Raw genomic sequence first — 19,443 nt, forward strand, 5'->3', positions numbered from 1 at the left:
TTATTCGTTTAATTCTCTGATATTACGTGGACTCAGATGGGAAGACTCCCTTTTCGCGTAATGATGTTGAGAAAGTTTAGAGATCAGACATTGGCGACATACTTCAGAACGTTGCTGCTGTCACCAACATAAAGGGTGACGGTAATTAAAGTTCCAGTTTCAAAACGGTGAAGAAAGAGAACCATTGCACAGAACAACGCCAAATTTGAACAGCATGTAACTGAAGCAGGGAGAATAGCCATGGAACAAATTAAATTTGACTAACAAATGGCGCTGTAAGCATCAGATTAAGCACGCCAATAAAAAAAATGGTACAGGGCTGTTCTTCAGTTTCGTCCGAGACGCCCAAAATGACAGTCCCTCTGAATGATTGAGCGCTACTGATGAAGCTCTTTCACAAGAACAATGGCTGTGCGCAGGTAAGCCCCGCAGAAGTTCCAGACACTCTAGGACCTAGAGAAAATGAGAAATAGTCGAGGAGATTAGAGTTTAACGTCCCGTCGACAACGAAGTCATTAGATATGGAGCACAAACTCGGCTTAGGGAAGGACTAGGAAGGAAATCGGCCGTGCACTTTCAAAGGCATCATCCCAACATTTGCCTGAAGCAATTTAGGGAAGTGACGGAAAACCTTGATCAGGATGGTCTTGCGTGGATTTGAAACATCGTCCTCCCGAATGCGAATGTAGTCTGCTAACCACTGAGCCACCTCGCTAGGTCTCTAGAGAAAATCATTGCAAAATTCTAAAAGACAGGTTCTTTTGCAGTACAGTGTAGATGGGGACGGAAAGCAGTTGATCAGACGTCTGCCGAAGTTGTGGCGACAACACTGAAGAAGACGTCGATTGATGTGCAAACATACAGTGCACGGGGAATCTACCAGGCGTTGGACATTCTTGCAAGCACCGTTCATAAAATCCTACGACACATTTTGCACTGCTACCCATACAAAATCACCCATGTTGAGGAGTTGCTTGCTGCTGACCTGCCAGTAAGACAAACGTTCGCTCTGGATTTTCTTGTTGATATGGAGTAGGACCGAGGACAAGGTACCTGGAGTCGGTTAAGAATGATTTTGAAGTAATAGGTTTAACATCAGAAAAGGCACCAATGTTAGCACTGAATAGGGGATCATGGAGGAACTGTATAAGGGGGGCTATGGTCCAGACTGAACGCTGAAAGGCATAATCAGTGTTAAATGATGATGATGATGATGATGATGATGATGATGATGATGGAATAGGACAATGAATGACCAAGGAACATTCTGTGCACAGGTAGAGACCATTTACAAACTTCAAGGACATGTCAATATAGATGACTGCAGAACGTGAGCGACGGACCGTCCACACGCACATCAACCGGTACCACTTTGTTCTGCAAAGGTGACTGTGCGCTGCGGGTCGACGGCATCATTTATCTAAGCCCGTATTTTTTCGAGGCGACAAGTCCTGTGGGTTATGTTACATGTCACTGATAACCGCTATGAGAGTCTTTTGGGTACCAAAGTCATTCTAACCCTTCAACAATATGTGGGTATAATCATTTCTATGCGAAATGGCGCTTCTCCATGCGTTGCACACCCAGTGAAGCGGCTGCTGCAGAGACATTGCATAATGCATTCTGAACGTGACTCCTGAGACATTCCAGTCTGTTGTGGAACATGCTGTTTCTCGATTTCAACTTGCGCCAGAAAACGGTGGCAATTAAAAACCGACGTCATTTTGCTTTGAATTTGGTTTTTGGCTGCCGGACAATTAATAACCGATTTTTGCCACCCGATGTAGTCCGACCTTGCCGTTGTGGATGTGCTTATCTAACTAACAGTGCCGAAAATGTTGACTGCCGAACTTTCGCCGAGCAATGGATAGCACAGATTGTGCAATGCGCATCTCGAACCATAGATGTCGTATTGCGATTCATCTATAATTTGTAGCCAACTCCGTTTATGTTAATACGCTTACAGCCTCATCTGTTGGTAAAATTTTCATTAAATTTCATTATGTTCCATGATATTCCCACTGAATAAATAATGTTCAAATTCGATGTCATTCTTTCTACAGCATTTTACATGTTGTCTAAGGAACACGATTGAAGCACATACATAATCATTTTCCCTCGTTCCATTGGTTTGGGGAATAGAAAATGGAATGACTAGACGTAATGGACGTTACTCTCCGTCATGCACCGCATTGTGGCATGTAGAGTATACACGTAGATGTGGACATTAACGATTCCGGCTAAGGTGGTAGACCGTACGATTTCTGCAGTCTACTACGAAGTCCACAGTCAGGGGATCTTAAGGAAATGCATGTAGGGGAAAAAGACATCGTTACTAGCCGATTTCAGAACGAAATAGACTTCATGAATTACCATATGTAGCATTTCCTTTAACTAAGCTATAACTTTAGAACATGTTTTTTGCTCGCGTAACATGCCATTTCTGGAAACCCAGAATCTACTCTATAGGAATCAACATGGATTCCGGAAACAGCGATCGTGTGAGACCCAACTCGCTTTATTTGTTCATGGGTCCCAGAAAATATTAGATACAGGCTCCCAGGTAGATGCCATTTTCCTTGATTTTCGGAAGGCGTTCGATACAGATCCGCACTGTCGCCTGATAAACAAAGTAAGAGCCTACGGAATTTCAGACCAGCTGTGTGGCTGGATTGAAGAGTTTTTAGCAAACAGAATACAGCATGTTGTTCTCAATGGAGAGACGTCTACAGACGTTAAAGTTACTTCAGGCGTGCCACAGGGGAGTGTTATGGGACCATTGTTTTTCACAATACATATAAATGACCTAGTAGATAGTGTCGGAAGTTCCATGTGGCTTTTCGCGGATGATGCTGTAGTATACAGAGAAGTTGCAGCATTAGAAAATTGCAGCGAAATGCAGGAAGATCTGCAGCGGATAGGCACTTGGTGTAGGGAGTAGCAACTGACCCTTAACATACACAAGTGTACTGTTTTACGATTACATGGAAAGAAGGATCCTTTATTGTATGATTATATGATTACGGAACATACACTGGTAGCAGTTACTTCTGTAAAGTATCTGGGAGTATGGGTACGGAACAGTTTGAAGAGGAATGATCATATAAAATTAATTGTTGGTAAGGCGGGTGCCAGGTTGAGATTCATTGGGAGAGCCCCTAGAAAATGTAGTCCATCAACAAAGGAGGTAGCTTTCAAAACACTCGTTCGACCTATACTTGAGTATTGCTCATCAGTGTTGGATCTGTACCAGGTCGGGTTGACTGTGGAGATAGAGAAAATCCAAAGAAGAGAGGTGCGTTTCGTCCCAGGGTTATTCGGTAAACGTGATAGCGTTACGGAGACGTTTAGCAAACGTAAGTGGCAGACTCTGCAAGAGAGGCGCTCTGCATCGCGGGGTAGCTTGCTGTCCAGGTTTCGAGAGGGTGTGTTTCTGGATGAGGTATTGAATATATTGCTTCCACCTACTTATACCTCCCGAGGAGATCACGAATGTAAGATTAGAGAGATTAGAGCGCAGAGAGGAGTGCAGTATTCTGCTGCATCCATTTTCAATAAGCTACCACAAGAGGTCCAAAATCTTAGCAGTAGCCCAAACTCTTTTAAGTCTAAACTGAAGAGTTTCCTCATGGCTCACTCCTTCTATTCTGTCGAGGAGCTCCTGGAAGAGCTAAAAAATTAAGCAAATTCATTTAAACTTACGACTTGTCACCTGAATATGTTTTTTTTATATTTCATTTTATCTGTTTCTGATATCGTATTATAATTTCATGTATTGACTCGTTCCATGACCATGGAGACTTCTCCTTAATTTGGTCCCACGGAACAATAAAAAAATAAATGAAAAAAATAAATGGAGGCTTTCCAGCACTCGTTCTTCCCGCGAACCATATGCGACTGGAACAGGAAAGGGAGGTAATGACTCAGGATGGAAGGATTTAGATGTTTTTAAGTCACATTTGGAATGTTAAATAGTGTTTACTTTCCTTTACATTTTAAAACACGTTGTTGAAGTTATTACATGGTATTTCTTGTTATTATTCACTAATAAAAATTTCTCTGTACGAAAGCCAGTTCATACCGAAGAACTCAGAATTTCTAGTTAGTATCCCTAGCTATCAGGAGATGAAATATGAAACACAACAGTCGGACTTCATCATCAGTGAGAACCTTGATATCATCCACAAATTAATGAACAGTAATGTATCCAGAATAGAGGATCGTCACTTGTCAGTAACGCTGGGATGGGAACAAGCGTTGAATCATGATTATTAGGAGAGTCGATTCACTTTCAGGAGAAACGGGTTTTTCTATCCAGATTTATATTTACCACTTTTTACTTAACATGAATATACTTATTTCCACAAAGATTCGTTGGAAAAGTATACGATGTGTTGCCTCAAAGAAAAGGAGCTGAAACATCCGAAGTACTTGACTGTGTGGAGCAAGAAACTGGCAGAAGAGGGTATAAAAACATATTTACAAGAGCAAGAAAGGTTCCTCTTAAAAATATAAACAAGTTGCCTCTATGAATTTTTGTGTCGGGAAGCAATTCGTGAAAGTATTTAGCTTATAGAGAGTTTAGCCTCATATGGATGTGAAACTTGGACAATAAACAGTTCAGATTAAATTCCGGTGGCTAGATCATATAACTAATGAAGAAGTAAATCAAATCTGCCTGGAGTGCACATCGGTCATCCCGCCGTCGCATTTCTTTGTGAACAGGCACAAGATTTAAGAAAATTCTAATGAACATTCCAACGAAAATGATGATTTTTTCTTGTACGTAAGCTGAATTTCAGATTCTCAGATTCGTGAAACATGTACAACGAGGTTACCGAACGATGTGCGAGTACTACGACTGGGTTGAATACGTACACATTTACCGAAGAACACTAAAGATGTAACATCAAATTTACTGTAAATTAACACACGAATAAAATACACTTCAAAGATTACAACCAGAAAAGTTTTATCACAGACAAAGCTCTTGAACAGAATAATAATTTTACAATGTGAAATTGGTATCTTATTATTTATGATTAACAGTAAATGAAAACAATCGGTACAATTCCATTCAGCAAGATAATATCTATCATGAAATAGAGATACTCTTCCTATAATTACCAGTTAACCTAGGAACATAGTTCCAATAACAAAGGATAATATTTAACTGCACCAGCTGACATGACTTAACTTCCTTAAACCTTTCTCAGATGGAGCATTCCTAGCAGCTTAATTGCAGATGGTGACAAAATTCGGAATTGATCGTACATCATCGCCTTCGTGGAGCCCACCACATTCCCCGACACTTCCAACTGGACCGCGAGGTAAAAATCTGTGCCCCTCTTGCAGGAGGTCATAACGGCAGTTGCTATGCGTCTAATTCGCTTTCAAGACTCCGCGGCCGCGGTGCCTGTGTTCCTCGCTGGGGCAGTGCAGGGAAAAAACAGGGAGAACTACAGGGGTTGGACAAAATTTGAAACACCGCCAGAGAAGCGTGCTTGAATATGAATGTCGATGTAGCCGAGTCTGTTCGTGGCGCCGTTGCATTTGACCACGAACGTCATTGCAAGTCATGGACAGAACAGTGTTCTCTGATAGTTGTGAGTACATCATGTCGCAGATAAGTGGATTCCAGCGTGGGAGAATTATTGGTGCTCTTATGGTGGCAGCATCCGAAGTGTCTGCCGAGCGAGGTGGCGCAGTGGCTAGCACACTGGACTCGCATTCGGGAGGCTGACGGTTAAATCCCGCGTCCGGCCATTCTGATTTAGGTTTTCCGTGATTTCCCTAAGTCGCTGCAGGCAAATGCTGGGATGGTTCCTTTAAAAAGGCACGGCCGACTTCCTTCCCCGTCCTTCCCTAATCCGATGACACCGATGACCTCGCTGTCTGGTCTCACCCCCCAAACAACCCAACCCAACCCGGAGTGTCTGGCGTTTCAGGAGGCAGAGTATCGAAGATGTACACCGCATACAGGGAATGCGGAAAAACATCATCCGCTGAGTCATAATGCGACACATGGTCATTGAAGAGAATTCTCAGGAAAAATAGAGATCGAACAGCTGCAAAAGTCACTACAGAATTAAATGTTGCACTTGCAAGCCCTCTCAGCACGGAAATAATAGGAACTGACCTTCATAAGGTGGGAATTGCGAGAAATATGGAATTCCAAATCGACACATCAGTGATGCAAATTACCGTAACCAGGAAACGAAATCCTGAAGTCATAAAGCCTTAGCTGTTGTGCTGTGGAAAAATGGAAATGAGCGTTCGGTGTCATTGGCCTGGAGATCCCTTGCGAGGCAGGTCCGACCGCATTGGTGCAGGTCTTGTTACATTCGACGCCACATTGGGTGACCTGCGAGTCGGATGGGGATGAAATGTTGATGAAGACAAGACAACACCCAGTCCCTGAGCGGAGAAAATCTCCTACCCAGCCGGGAATGGAACCCGGACCCGCAGGACGGCAATCCTTCAGGCTGACCACTCAGCTATCGGGGCGGACGGTGCTATGGAAGAAACTCGTGTGGTCGAATGAGTCTTGTTTCAAAGTGTTTCCCATTTCTGACTAAGTTTACGTGTGACGTACGCCGTCCCAAATGTACGATGCGGGGTGGTTTCTGCCAGGAGTGGAACGTTGCTGGGTTTGGTGATTATTTCGGCAGTGATGTCATGGTATTCCATGGACCTCATGGTTCTCCTTCAAGGTCTCCTTACTTGCAAGGCTTTACGTGATCGTATTCGCTGATCAGTTCTATCCCATTGTATGATTTTTTTTCTCAAATTTTGGGGCAGTGTTCCAAGATGACGGGGTCACTGCTCACCAGGTCACATCGTGCAGGACTGGTTTTGCGAACATGAGGATAAATTTTCGCATCACAATATTCTATAGCCTTTGTGAGTTACTTTTGAGAAAAGGGTATGATCGTGATCTGCTTCCATCATAGTTACTTGAAGTTGCCACTATTTTTCCGGCAGAATGGTATAAGAGTCAATTGGAAACCGTACAGAACCTGTATTTTTCCATTCCGAGACGACTGGAAGCTGTTTTGAATCCCAAAAGTCTTCCTATACTTTATTAGGCATGGTGATGAGTTGTTTATGTGGCGTCCCCATATTTTTGTCCGCTCCTTGTATGTGTCGGGCAGTGTCGTTACACATAGCCGCTGCTGTAACTACCACAGCACAGTATTCGTATGCCGGGCTCCTGGACGTTTGACTGTTGTTGTTGGCACCACTGGAATGGTGTCGTGACCATTACAGCACAGTGTTTATGTACTGGGTCCCTGGACGAGGAGTTACTGGTTGGTTATTGTTGTTGAGTCAAGTGTTGTTGTTTACATTGTGCAGAAGAGGAGCCTCCGGTGCCGGTGGAGGCGCTGCTGTTGGCAGGGGTGCTGGTGGCACTGCTGCTGGTCGGTATCCCAGCCCTTCTACTGGCGCTGCGCATGCGCAGAGCGCGCTTGCGGGCTGCCGCCACCCAGAAGGAGCCGCCCCCACAGACGCCAGCCACCGTCACCACCGAGGACAACCCTGACGTCATCCCCAATGAAGGAGGTGAGTGGAGCTCTAATTTGTTAGATTGAAAATCTTAGTTACAAATAGCGTTGGGTGCTACCAAGTGTCATACGGGGAGGGAGGGTAAGGTGTGGAAATATCCACATTTGTAAGGTATGCGTTCATCGAGATTTGAAATGTAGCAACTTCATGGAAACGTCTTGATCGCTAAAAACTTTATTTATTACGTGATTCGAGCAGTCATCATCAGATAAAATAGCATAAGAAAGCTCATAAAAGTGGGCAATGTAAGGAAACGTACAATGTCATGTGCAACAGTCGTTAGGCGTATTTGCAAAAGATGTTATTCTGAGACGCAGCATGCCAGCAGTCTGTCACACGACGTCTCAAAATAACGTCTTTTCTTGTACTGATCATTTGTCTGAGACTTTCCTAAGTACATATTATGTGACGATAATTACTGGAAACGCTTCATAAATAAAGTTTTTAGCGTTCAAGAGGTTTTCACAGAATTTCTACGTGCCGTATCGACATTCTTTCTGTCTGAGCTATTAAACTCAACGCTGTAGATTATTTTCTTCTGAGTTTGCTCCAGTTTCATTCCAACCATTTTTGCCAATGCGACACTTAGTGTATTATGTAGCGTGTACCGGGTGATGTAAAAGTCAGTATAAATTTGAAAACTTAATAAACCACGGAATAATGTAGGTAGAGAGGTAAAAATTGACATACATACTTGGAATGACATTGGGTTTTATTAGAACAAAAAAAAGTGCGCAAAATGTCCGATAGATGGCGCTGGACAGCGAAACGTCAGTGACTGCGTATGACAATCGTGTATAAAAGGAGCTGCAACGAGAGAGAGAATCCCTACAGTCACCTTCGTGAAGCTCCTGTCTCTTTCCTCTCCACCCTGGCCGGGCTCTACAATGTAGTCCTGTCCACCGGTTACTACCCCGACCTGTGGAAAACCTCCCGTATCCTCATGTTCCTTAAACCTGGCAAACCGCCGTCCGCCGTCTCCTCCTACCGTCCCATCAGCCTTACCTCGGTCTTCAGCAAGGTCCTGGAATCTATCCTCACCCGCCGCATCCACCAGCATCTCCGCCAGCACCGCCTCCTTCCCGTTACCCAGTGTGGCTTTCGGCCGTCCTTCTCTTCCGACGACCTTCTCCTTCACCTCACTCATCTCCTTTCCGAACAGCTTAATTCCCGTCGCTCCGCAATCTTCCTCTCCCTGGACCTCGAATGTGCATATGACCGCGTATGGCATTCCGGTCTCCTCTTCACGCTCCAAACCTTCGCTCTTCCCATTAACTACGTGCGTCTGATCGGCTCCTTTCTCTCCCGCCGTCCTTCCTATGTCACCGTCCATAACACCGATTCCTACACCTGTTTCCCCTCCGCCGGTGTGCCCCAAGGCTCCGTCCTCTCCCCCCTTCTGTACCTATTGTACACGGCGGACATGCCGCCGCCGTCACCCCCCGTCCACCTTCTCCAGTTTGCCGATGACACCGCCTTCCTTGCCCTTGCCCCCACCCTGCAACGCTCCCAACGCTTTCTCCAGTCCCATCTTGACCGGTTCACCGCTTGGTGCAACCAGTCGTTGCTCAAGGTCGATTCTTCCAAAACCCAGGCGATCATTGTAGGCAAAACCACCCCTTCCTTCCGGCTCCTTGATTTCTATCTCACCGTATATGGCCGTCCCATCGCCCTCAATCCCACCCTTAAGTACCTTGGCGTCACCCTCGACCGTCGCCTCTCCTGGACTCCCCATCTCCAGACAATCCAAGCCAAGGCACGTTCCCGCCTCCGTCTCCTCAAGCTCCTTTCCGGCCGTACGTGGGGTCTGGACCCCTCCACCATCCTCCACACCTATAAATCCCTCATCCGCCCTATCCTTTGTTCTGCCCATCCAGCATGGATCTCCGCTCCCCCTACCTTTTATAAGTCCCTCCAAATCCTTGAACGCCATGCTCTCCGCCTCACCTATCGCATCCGTCTCCCCTCCCCCCACGCGGATCCTCTACGATCTCATCCCCTTCCCCCACCTCCTCCTTTTCCTTGAAAGGATACGGATCCTGTACACCTCCCGCAAACTCGATCCTCCTCACCCGCTCATCTCCCCGATCCCCTCCCGCCCCCGCCCGCTGCCGCGCCTGTATTCACACGTCCCACCCGGTCTCCATCTCTCCACCCTCCTTACCCTCTCCCAAGGTGGCTTCCGCCAGCTCCCCCTCCCTGATGATGCCCTCATACCCTCCATCTACCCCTCCTATCAACTTTGATCCTGCCCCACCCCCCACTTCCGGTGTCCTTTCCTTTAGGCACCCTCCCTCCCTTCTCTTCCCTTCCCTTCTCTTTCCTTTTCCCCCATCCCCCTCCCTCCAGCCCTCTTCCCCCGGGCTTCCCCTACCCCTTCCTCCATCCCCTCTCTCTCCTCTGCCCGTGGCATCCCTGCTCTCCCCTCTCGCTCTCCCACTCCCCTTCCTCCTCCTCCTCTCTTGGCAGGTCCCCGGACTCGCACATGCATAGTGAACTTTCGCGCGCCGGAGATCATCGCCTTCTGTGTCTCATGTGTGTGACGACGTTTAGTGTTTTTGGTGTCCGCCGTCCCGCTACTCCGTTCACTTGTGCCGTCGGATTCATCAGTGTTCTGTGCGCCGTGTCAACGTGTTTTCAGTGTTGTTATCGTCACGTGTGAACGACCCCATGTTTTTTGTCTCTGTGACCTCTCTCTTTTGTCCGTCACTTGTTCATTATCATTCTTCGTTCTTATGCTTTTGTGAACACTATGGCTGAAGAGCGGCGTAGTGTGCCGCTGCCAGCCTACCTGATTTGTACAGGTATACAAATAACAATAAAGTAAAAAAAAAAAAAGAGAGAGAATCCTTCTGGGGGAATTGAAAATCAATAAAGGGAAAAAAAACAAAAAAAGGCGAGCGAATCAGATGCGCCAGCATTCGCAGCATGTTGACGTTACCTGAAAAGGTGCTTTTAGAGAGGCTGTATTATCAGAATGGGGAATGTGCTAGTTCAGCGTTACGATACTACCGCCATAGGAAGGGGATTCGAACGGGTAAAGGTCCGTTGACAAAAGCAGCTGTGGCGAGAATGATTTCGAAGTTCGAATCTACGGGTTGTTTAGACGATGGACCCCATAGTGGCCGACCGAGCACAAGACGTAATGCTGCTGAGACAGTCCAGGAAGAAATGGAGACTGTAGCGGATTCGTCTATGCACAGGGAAGTCAGAGCTCGTGCAGTCACACGTCGCACCGGCACTCCATACACTACTGTTTGGTTGGCACTTAGGCGTACCCTCCGATGCTATCCATACAAAATCCATCGGCATCATGAACTGTTACCTGGCGATTTAGTGAAGCGGAGGGCATTTACGGTGTGGGCGTTTCAAAAGATGGCGGAAGATGACGATTGGTTGAGTAAAGTGTTGTGGACCGACGAAGCTCATTTCACGCTCCGAGGGTCTGTAAACGCCCACAACTGCAGAATCTGGGCTACCGAAAATCCTAGAACTGTCCTGGAAACTCCATTACACGACGAGAAAGTCACGGTATTGGTTGGATTTACCACATCTACCGTTATTGGGCCTTTTTTCTTCAATGAAATGCGTGATTCTGGGTTTGTAACTGCTACCGTGACGGGTGAGAGGTACGCCGATATGTTACAGAATAGCATCATCCCCGGCTTGGCTGATAAACACCAGCTGGAAAGTACGATGTTTATGCAGGATGGCTCAAAATTGGCTCAAATGGCTCTGAGCACTATGAGACTTAACTGCTGAGATCATCAGTCCCATAAAACTTAGATCTACTTTAACTTAACTAACCTAAGGACATCACACACATCCATGCCCGAGGCAGGATTTGTACCTGCGACCGTAGCGGTCGCGCGGGTCCAGACTGTAGCGCCTAGAACCACTCGGCCACACCGGCCGGCATGCAGGATGGCGCTCCATCCCATATTGCTAGACGCGTGAAAGATCTCTTGCGCACGTCGTTTGGTCATGATCGTGTGCTCAGCCGCCACTTTCGTCATGCTTGGCCTCCCAGGTTCCCAGAACTCAGTCCGTGCGATTATTGGCTTTGAGGTTACCTGAAGTTGCAAGTGTATCGTGATCGACCGACATCTCTAGGGATGCTGAAAGACAACATCCGACGCCAGTGCCTCACCATAATTCTGGACATGCTTTACAGTACCGTTCACAACATTATTCCTCGACTACAGCTATTGTTGACGAATGATTGTGGACCTATTGAGCGTTTCCTGTAACGAACATCATCTTTGCTTTGTCTTACTTTGTTATGCTAATTATTGTTATTCTGATCAAAAGAAGCGCCACCTGTCGGACATTTTTTGAACTTTTGTATTTTTTTGGTTCTAATAAAACCCCATGTCATTCCAAGCACGTGTGTCAATTTGTACCTATCTATCTACATTATTCCGTGATTTGTTCAGTTTTCAAATTTATACTGACTTTTTGATCACCCCGTACAATGGAAACGTAAAATTCACTCGACGAACAAATTCTATTTGTTACAAGCAGTGACATTTTGTGGTGTAAACTAATTCACTCTCGGAACACCTTTTTCGCTGGTTTCAAAATGCTATCGTCGCTGCTACAAGTTTTACAGGACACCAAAATTTATAACCTGTTTCAGACATGATAAAATTTGAATCATCGCACGTCACACGAAGTGTATTGTTTTACAAGGAAAAGTTAATTTGTCGTGTCTCGTTTGTGAATTGACTGCATGAAACGTCCATTCATTCTGAGTACGAATGTGTATAGTTACAATTACGTGTTGTTAAGGCTACATTGGATAGAAGCCTCAACATGTGTTCACGTAAGTGCTCTGAGGTTCATAAAGGATGCTTTATAGATTGGCAGTTCTGCCGAACATGGTAGGTTATGTTTCTTGTCACAAAGCACAGGATCGGATAATCATGTCAGATCTGTGGAAATGGTGTAATCTATACTACATTCTGATAGCCCACGAACCCCCCTCCAAAATAAACTAATTTGTTATTTAATTAAGAGGCCTAAGCTAAGCTCACTGACCATGCTGGCTAGTCCAACTCCACCTGCCCAAATTAGTAAGCGCGCTGGTGGACTCGAAGGTCCAACAAGATGACTGTCAACCATTCCAATCCACTCGTTCACGGAAAAAGCTTCTTGTTAAGATGTAGCAGTAATCGTGTGTCGGGACAAGTGGTCTAAAGATAAAGCGACCGGTTGGAAAAGCAAAGGCCGCGGGATCAGACCCGGCCGGAACAGGAAATAATTCAGTCTGCGTCAAACATAATCTTCACCTCTCAGTAATTGGAAGACTCGCAAGGAACATCTCGTCTCTCCGAAGCCACGTTAAACTGTGGGTACTCTTTCACTGGTAGAACTACTGCGGTGTGTTAGGACACGAAAATCACCGATGTAGCGTCAAATTGAAAGATCTACACAAAGTTGCTGAGTGCTTAGCCACACGGAATTACTATTACAGCAGTCGGGTATTCCAGATGTGATTAATTCCATTGCTAAAATACCCGGCTTATGTAAAGGTGTCCTCACCTGAGAGCAATCTCCTGAGTTGATCGCAATATCATAATAACTTCTATGAAAAGCCGATTGCGAAAGTTTCATATAAGATTCGAAATCGGGCCATCATAGCGTCTGTACACTCTGAAAGTGTTTAATTTCCAGGCTTTACGTGAGCGATACCCTCCACACTGGTACGTGATTTACACCTACAGCATTTGGCATTGCATGCAAACCGAAGTGCATCACTAAACCTCTGTCACAAGGATGAAAATATTTCCAGATCACGCCTACCGTCACTAACACCTGCAGGGCACAAAATTCCTGTTTTTTGAAGGAGTGGATGAGATAAATCAACGCTACTGTCGTGCAGATGCCTTCTGTTAGCGTGCTTATGATCGTAGATGAAGAATACCGCCTGTCCCATTTACCCTCGTCTCGCCGTGACAGACCAGAATACAAAGCCTACTTACAATACAACTTAATCTGTTAGCAAAATGGCCCACCTTTTCTTGCCCTTGGTTTATGGGCAAGCGATCTACGCAACGAAGTGCCGTGCCAACAAAGAGACCAAGTGAATTTCCTTCACTGAAGCACAAGCTATTTATAAATTACTAAAAAATTCTCTTTAGCAGATGTCTCCCAATCTCTCCTCTTCGTTATTCGCACTATTCGGTCATACCCACCTGTTCATACAGCTCAGGAAATTGATACAACTATAATGTGCAAGTGGTGATCAATCCGTAACTCAGCCGTCTGACTGGATTTTGTTTCCGAGCCGGTAGTCAATTACACGTATAGGCTTGTGACATTTATCAGTGTTTATGCTCTGACACTTTGAGACCTTGACACTATTTGGCAATTACGCTGGTGATGATGACTAAGTAATAGTCGAAATCTCAATCAGTTTCAGTAAATGATGTATTTGTCGACTGATTGCTGTTCTTTAAATCTAAATATTCAACGATCGCTGGACGCACAAGTATTTAATTGAGTCCACCTTGTGAGATAACAGTCTGTTTACTGAATCCGAATCTTCTCGAGAAACGTCGTCAATCAGAGATTTACTCTTTAAATAAGATCAGTGTCTTCTCTGATACGGCTCAATAGTCACATAACCACCGGAGATGTAAAGTAAATGAATAAACAAACAAAAAATTTTGTTATAACAATGGTCTTTCATAACTGGAGCATATTTTCAGTTTCGAATATAGCTATAAATAAGTATCTAGTTACCGTAAAGGGATGAATTACAGTCATTATCTGTATGTATTGTGATTTTTCATAATCACCATGGTGACTTAGCTGTCTATTGTATTGATGCATTAGCTTTTGTGTTTGCATTGCTTAAATTCTTCTTGCTTGTTGTCACGGTGTCCTACAGTACTTCATTAGAGGTGAAACTTCGACCGTACATTATTTCTTCGTCTCTGGAGGAAGCAGAAGTCACTTGGTGCTTTATCCGGGCCTCCCAAGTGAATATTTCTAAAGATTGTTGAGTTAATTGGGCAACACTACGATGTAGGCTAAGGACTTTCACGCGTTCCAGGTGTTTCTGATAGACGCAGTCCTGCTACGTGACTTATATGCATCACTCTCCAAGAAATGATAATGACTATCGGGAGTAACGCTTTGCTGCTCTGTAATTTTAATGAACTGGTTAAAAAATAAATGTGTCCAGTGTTTCTTTCACCCATGAGATGACTCTGACACAATTACCGCTTCCTTGTAATAATCCAGTTATGTCTGTATCAGACTAAATTTTTTTACCAGACAGCAGACTTCAAATATACACCAGTAACAAAACCTCGCTTCCCCAGCCCCCCTCCCCCATATAGCTTGCAGATTGCTTTTAGCCTTCTATAATATCATAAAAGAAAACTATATCAGGATAACACTCAGCGTTATATACGTCGAAAAATAACAGCAGAACTAAACGGTACACTTTCCCAAAGAACAATACGGTGTCGTCCCCTCCCCCGTCCTTCTACTAACCTCAGTACCTGCGTCTCTGCATCCAGCAACTGCTAAGAATTAGCTCGCTGGTATACTCTATCACAAAACGTCCTCCAAAATCACCACAACTCGGCCTTATAAGCAACAATTATCCTTCTCTGTTATTACAGCAACGCTGCTGCTGTAGTATCAAGGGTGCCTAGGAGAAAATGATGTAGTCTGACTACGAAACGCAGTATCACCGATAACAGACCCTACTGTCTTCCACAATGCTTAGTGAGTGACTTCTCCATCTTAAGAGATTGTAAAGCCCCAGAAATTTGAAATTTGCTAGACATTTTAGCTTCTTAGCCAGTATATTCAAAATACGGAACTAATTTGTCAGTTATGGGCATTCTCATCATTTATGCACAATACAAACCTAATAACAAAATCGTTTGGTAACCAGATTTGGCGAGCTAACGAGTCAGTAAGACATCACGGGAAAAGCAATTTATATTGAGTGGAGGTGAAATATCAATCTCTCTCCACCCCCCTCCCCCCTTACCACTACAACTGCGGACAAATGGGGTATCACACCACTCACTAACAACACCTCTCATGTACGTTGAGACATCTTCTGAACACCTCACTGAAGTTCGCACATGTGGCAGTGACTACAGAAGTCTGCCTAACCACCGTTAAAGCATGTAATGTTACTCTCCGAGCTGAGATATGGACTGAATAAAAACCCTGACAACGTAAAGTAACGACATGGGAAAGATAATTTGGAAGCTGTCACTTGCTTTAATTGTAAATGTATGATTGAGTGTCGCTAAATGTTATATGTACATAAAGAAAAGGATTATCTTCTCAAAAACTTTCAAATCGTGAGCTAGACCCGTAAATTTTATATAGAAATTAGTGAATTTACTCATGGTACTTTTGTTGTCTATCCCTGCATTTACTTTCAGAACTCAAATTAATAACCAAATTAACTGATTTAATAAGACTGAACCTTAAATTACTGGTGTACCAAAGCATCACCACAACAAAATAAAAACAATGAATAGCCGAGGCAGTATGAATGAGGACAGTGCCGTATTTTAGTTAACAAAATAATGACAAGTTTTATTGATACCTTTGTAACTTCAACAAGCTGATAAATCTTACACAAAAATGATAAACACAAATCAGAAAAAGGATGGTGTTTGATTTTCAAATAATGCATTGGGGACAAGTTATACAAATTCCCCCCTGAGTTAATTCCTTTTACAACGCAATGTGATTTGTTTACATTAATCCTCTGTGAGGCCCAATCCATTGAATTACGACCAAGTATATCACAAACTACGGTTCGCCTGCGAACAGGGAGCTGTGAGTATCATTCAACAAGCCTACGCCAGTGCAGTAGTGTTTAACCCTTTCACTTTGATTCAGGATGCAGCAGAAAACGGCGCACTGTGAGTAAGGAGCGGCGTGCTGTGGCAGCTGTAATTTTCTGATGCGTGCACAAAAAATTTTCAAACTACTGATTATCAGAACGCAGGAAACTCCCCTATCAGAGCCCTGAAATCCCTGCAGATTTAGGTGTGGGGTGGATCAGTGCCAGGTACACCCGCTTGCTGGTCTGGTCAAATCAATTTGACTAACAGGCACGACGGTGCGTGGTGGAATTGTCAAACTCAGACGGTTGACTCAGGAAGATTAAATTCAACTCAGTGACATACAATATGTCGAAGATGATTTGGAGTTCCACTGTCAGTACAGTTGGAAGCTGACAATGGCTGTTAGTCCACCAAAAGATACAGACCACAAGTCTCACTCATTAGGGAAAGACCTGAGGTTCCCCACCAGCGGAGGACCAGAAGATGTGAAAGGCAAATAATCATAACCGCTTTCCACCAAACCTCAGTACGGGAGCCGAATTAGCGAAAATGAAACCACCCCTACATTGCACAAATACATAGTACTATCCTCTACTCATTGAATCTCCCCTCTTGATTGTCCTGTTGGCCTGGTAGCCAATACAGACACAGCACCAGGGTTCTCACGCTGGAGGAGCAAGCGTCCACTTAGCATATCCTGAGAGGAGACAATCAGTGACCCAAATCTCTCTTGTCTGAAACAAGACTTTAGACTATTTAGGCGTCGTTCTCACAATGAGCATGACCATGTTTTGGCAGAAAATAAATCTACCTAGGACGGATCACAGTTCCCCATTTACGGAGATATATAATCCTTCAAAGACGACCGTTTCCAGTTTCGGAAAGAAGGATATTAATCTTCCCAGACAGTCGTGCCAATGAAATATTTATGTTTTTGCTGCTCGCTAAGAGAAACTGGCGACTCCGTGGCATCAGGGCAGTTACCCTCTTGTCTCCGTATCGTTCCAGGTTCCAACATAAGAATGCGTGGAGTTCTACCATCTTCCCACCATTTGCACAAAGGCTTAGTTTACAGCAGTCTTTCCTAAATGGCTCCTTCATCCACTTTCCGCCAACTGGCTACCATCGTGACAGAATGCCATCTGGCCCAGGCAAAAAGTTTTGCGAACCAGCGCCCCCTTGTCCGACTCTAAGTGAATGTGCAACGGCCAGAAGTCCCTCTGTAGGTATGAACCACTGAGTGCTGGTTCCAAGAATCACTCACACAGCCTGGTCACTGCACTCAGAGTTTATGGTCGCCAATTCATCTCTCTGCCTGTTCTCCCTGACCTCTGCTATGACCCCTGAGGTACAAGTTCTCTACAGGTTATACACACAGTTACAAGAACGTTCCGCCCGCAATTTCCTCTTGTAAAAAAGTCACAAAGCATAAATACCAAATATAGTACTGGGGAACATCGAGATCATGACCTAAACTATGAACGTTTATCTGACTGACAATGTTGTTAAGGTGAGAGGATGGCGTGTTGCCTCTCAACTTTGCAACCTGACGAAAGTGTAACTCATATCTTAATTTGAACGTTTATTCACAAAATAGCATTATATGCCGCAGTATTGACTGTTGTCTGCGATGAGCAGAAGATTTGTGACTTTCTGAAACGTAGAACTACGAGACATTTTTACGACGTGGCTCCTCAGAAGGAATATGAAAGGTGCAATTTAGTTACGCCAAACTTGTCAATCCTGTCACCATGGTAATTATCTTAAAAAGTAATTCCTTCACGTACATATAGCTGTACCTAATGCTTTATGTTATACATACCTCAATTTTCAGTAAAATTGGAGACTGTAAAAGTAAAGCCCTTTTATACACCGCAGTTATCGCAATGAACAGATCGAAACTAAGACATGCAGTATTTCGTCGTCCTAATTGTTTTAACGGCATCCATCTAACGTCACCGAAAATGTACTAGGAGAGCCGGCCGGTGTGGCCGAGCGGTTCTAGGCGCTTCAGTCTGGAACCGCACGACCGCTAGGGTCGCAGGTTCGAATCCTGCCTCGGGCATGGATGTGTGTGATGTCCTTAGGTTAGTTACGTTTAAGTAGTTCTAAGTTCTAGGGGACTGATGACCTCAGATGTTAAGTCCCATAGTGCTCAGAGCCTTTTAACCATTTTTTGTACTAGGAGAAGTGCGATGGCAAACTGAGTAGCTTGTTACGGACGGCATGATACGAAGTCTGTTACACGCTTATTTACGATAAGTTCTTATTCCTATCGGTATTCTCGTATTTTTGCACCAAATCCTGAAACAACAGACTGCAGTTACACCTGCACACTGCGTTGCTGTTGCAGACGTGAGCGCAGGGTACCTGGGCGTGCTGAAGCACCCCCTGCCCGCGGACACGAGGCAGCTGGTCAGCGACTCACCCACCCCTACGCCGACGCCGCCCTCCGTCGTTTACCCTACGACGGTCGCTGCAGCCACTCATGTCTCCGTAAGTGCTGTCGCTGCTAGCCCTAACGAAGCAGTAAGCATTCACTGGAGAAGCAGTGGTGTATTTAGATTTTCAAAGCGCCTTCGCAAGCATACGCTATAAATGAATAACGTCTGGTGATGATTACTCGACAGTGAGCAATGAATATCTACATCTAAGATGGAGGATAATTAAAATTTAACATGTGGACAGAAACAGAAAAGTCTGATAGGAAACTGGTTAAACGGTGATATCATAGGCTCTTGTGGAACTAAAAGGTAACTATGAAATCCATGTAAGCTGTCAGATAACTTATCAGCAAGAAATCTTTTATATACAGAGTGGTCCATTCATCGTGACCGGACCAAATATCTCACGAAACAAGCGACAGACGAAAAAAACCACAAAGACGAAACTTGTCTAGCTTGAAGGGGGAAACCAGATGGCACTATTATAGGCCCGCTAGATGGCGCCGCCATCGGTCAAACGGATATCAACTGCGTTTAAAAAAAATAGAAACCCCCATTTTTATTACATATTCGTGAAGTACGTAAAGAAATATGAATGT

The 19,443-nt window shown here is 44.6% G+C and overlaps 1 protein-coding gene across 1 annotated transcript in view; it reads left to right on the top strand.

Moving 5' to 3' along the window:
* LOC124776686 (nephrin-like) overlaps nucleotides 1–19,443 on the top strand; it is a 174,030-nt gene that overhangs the window by 107,483 nt on the left and 47,104 nt on the right. The window contains exons 7-8 of the mRNA XM_047251791.1: nucleotides 7,357–7,563; nucleotides 18,754–18,896. Of these exons, the coding sequence (XP_047107747.1) occupies nucleotides 7,357–7,563; nucleotides 18,754–18,896 (350 nt within the window). The remainder of the gene's footprint in view (nucleotides 1–7,356; nucleotides 7,564–18,753; nucleotides 18,897–19,443) is intronic.

Source organism: Schistocerca piceifrons, chromosome 1 (genome assembly GCF_021461385.2).
Source record: "Schistocerca piceifrons isolate TAMUIC-IGC-003096 chromosome 1, iqSchPice1.1, whole genome shotgun sequence".
Taxonomy (NCBI): Eukaryota; Metazoa; Arthropoda; class Insecta; order Orthoptera; family Acrididae; genus Schistocerca; species Schistocerca piceifrons.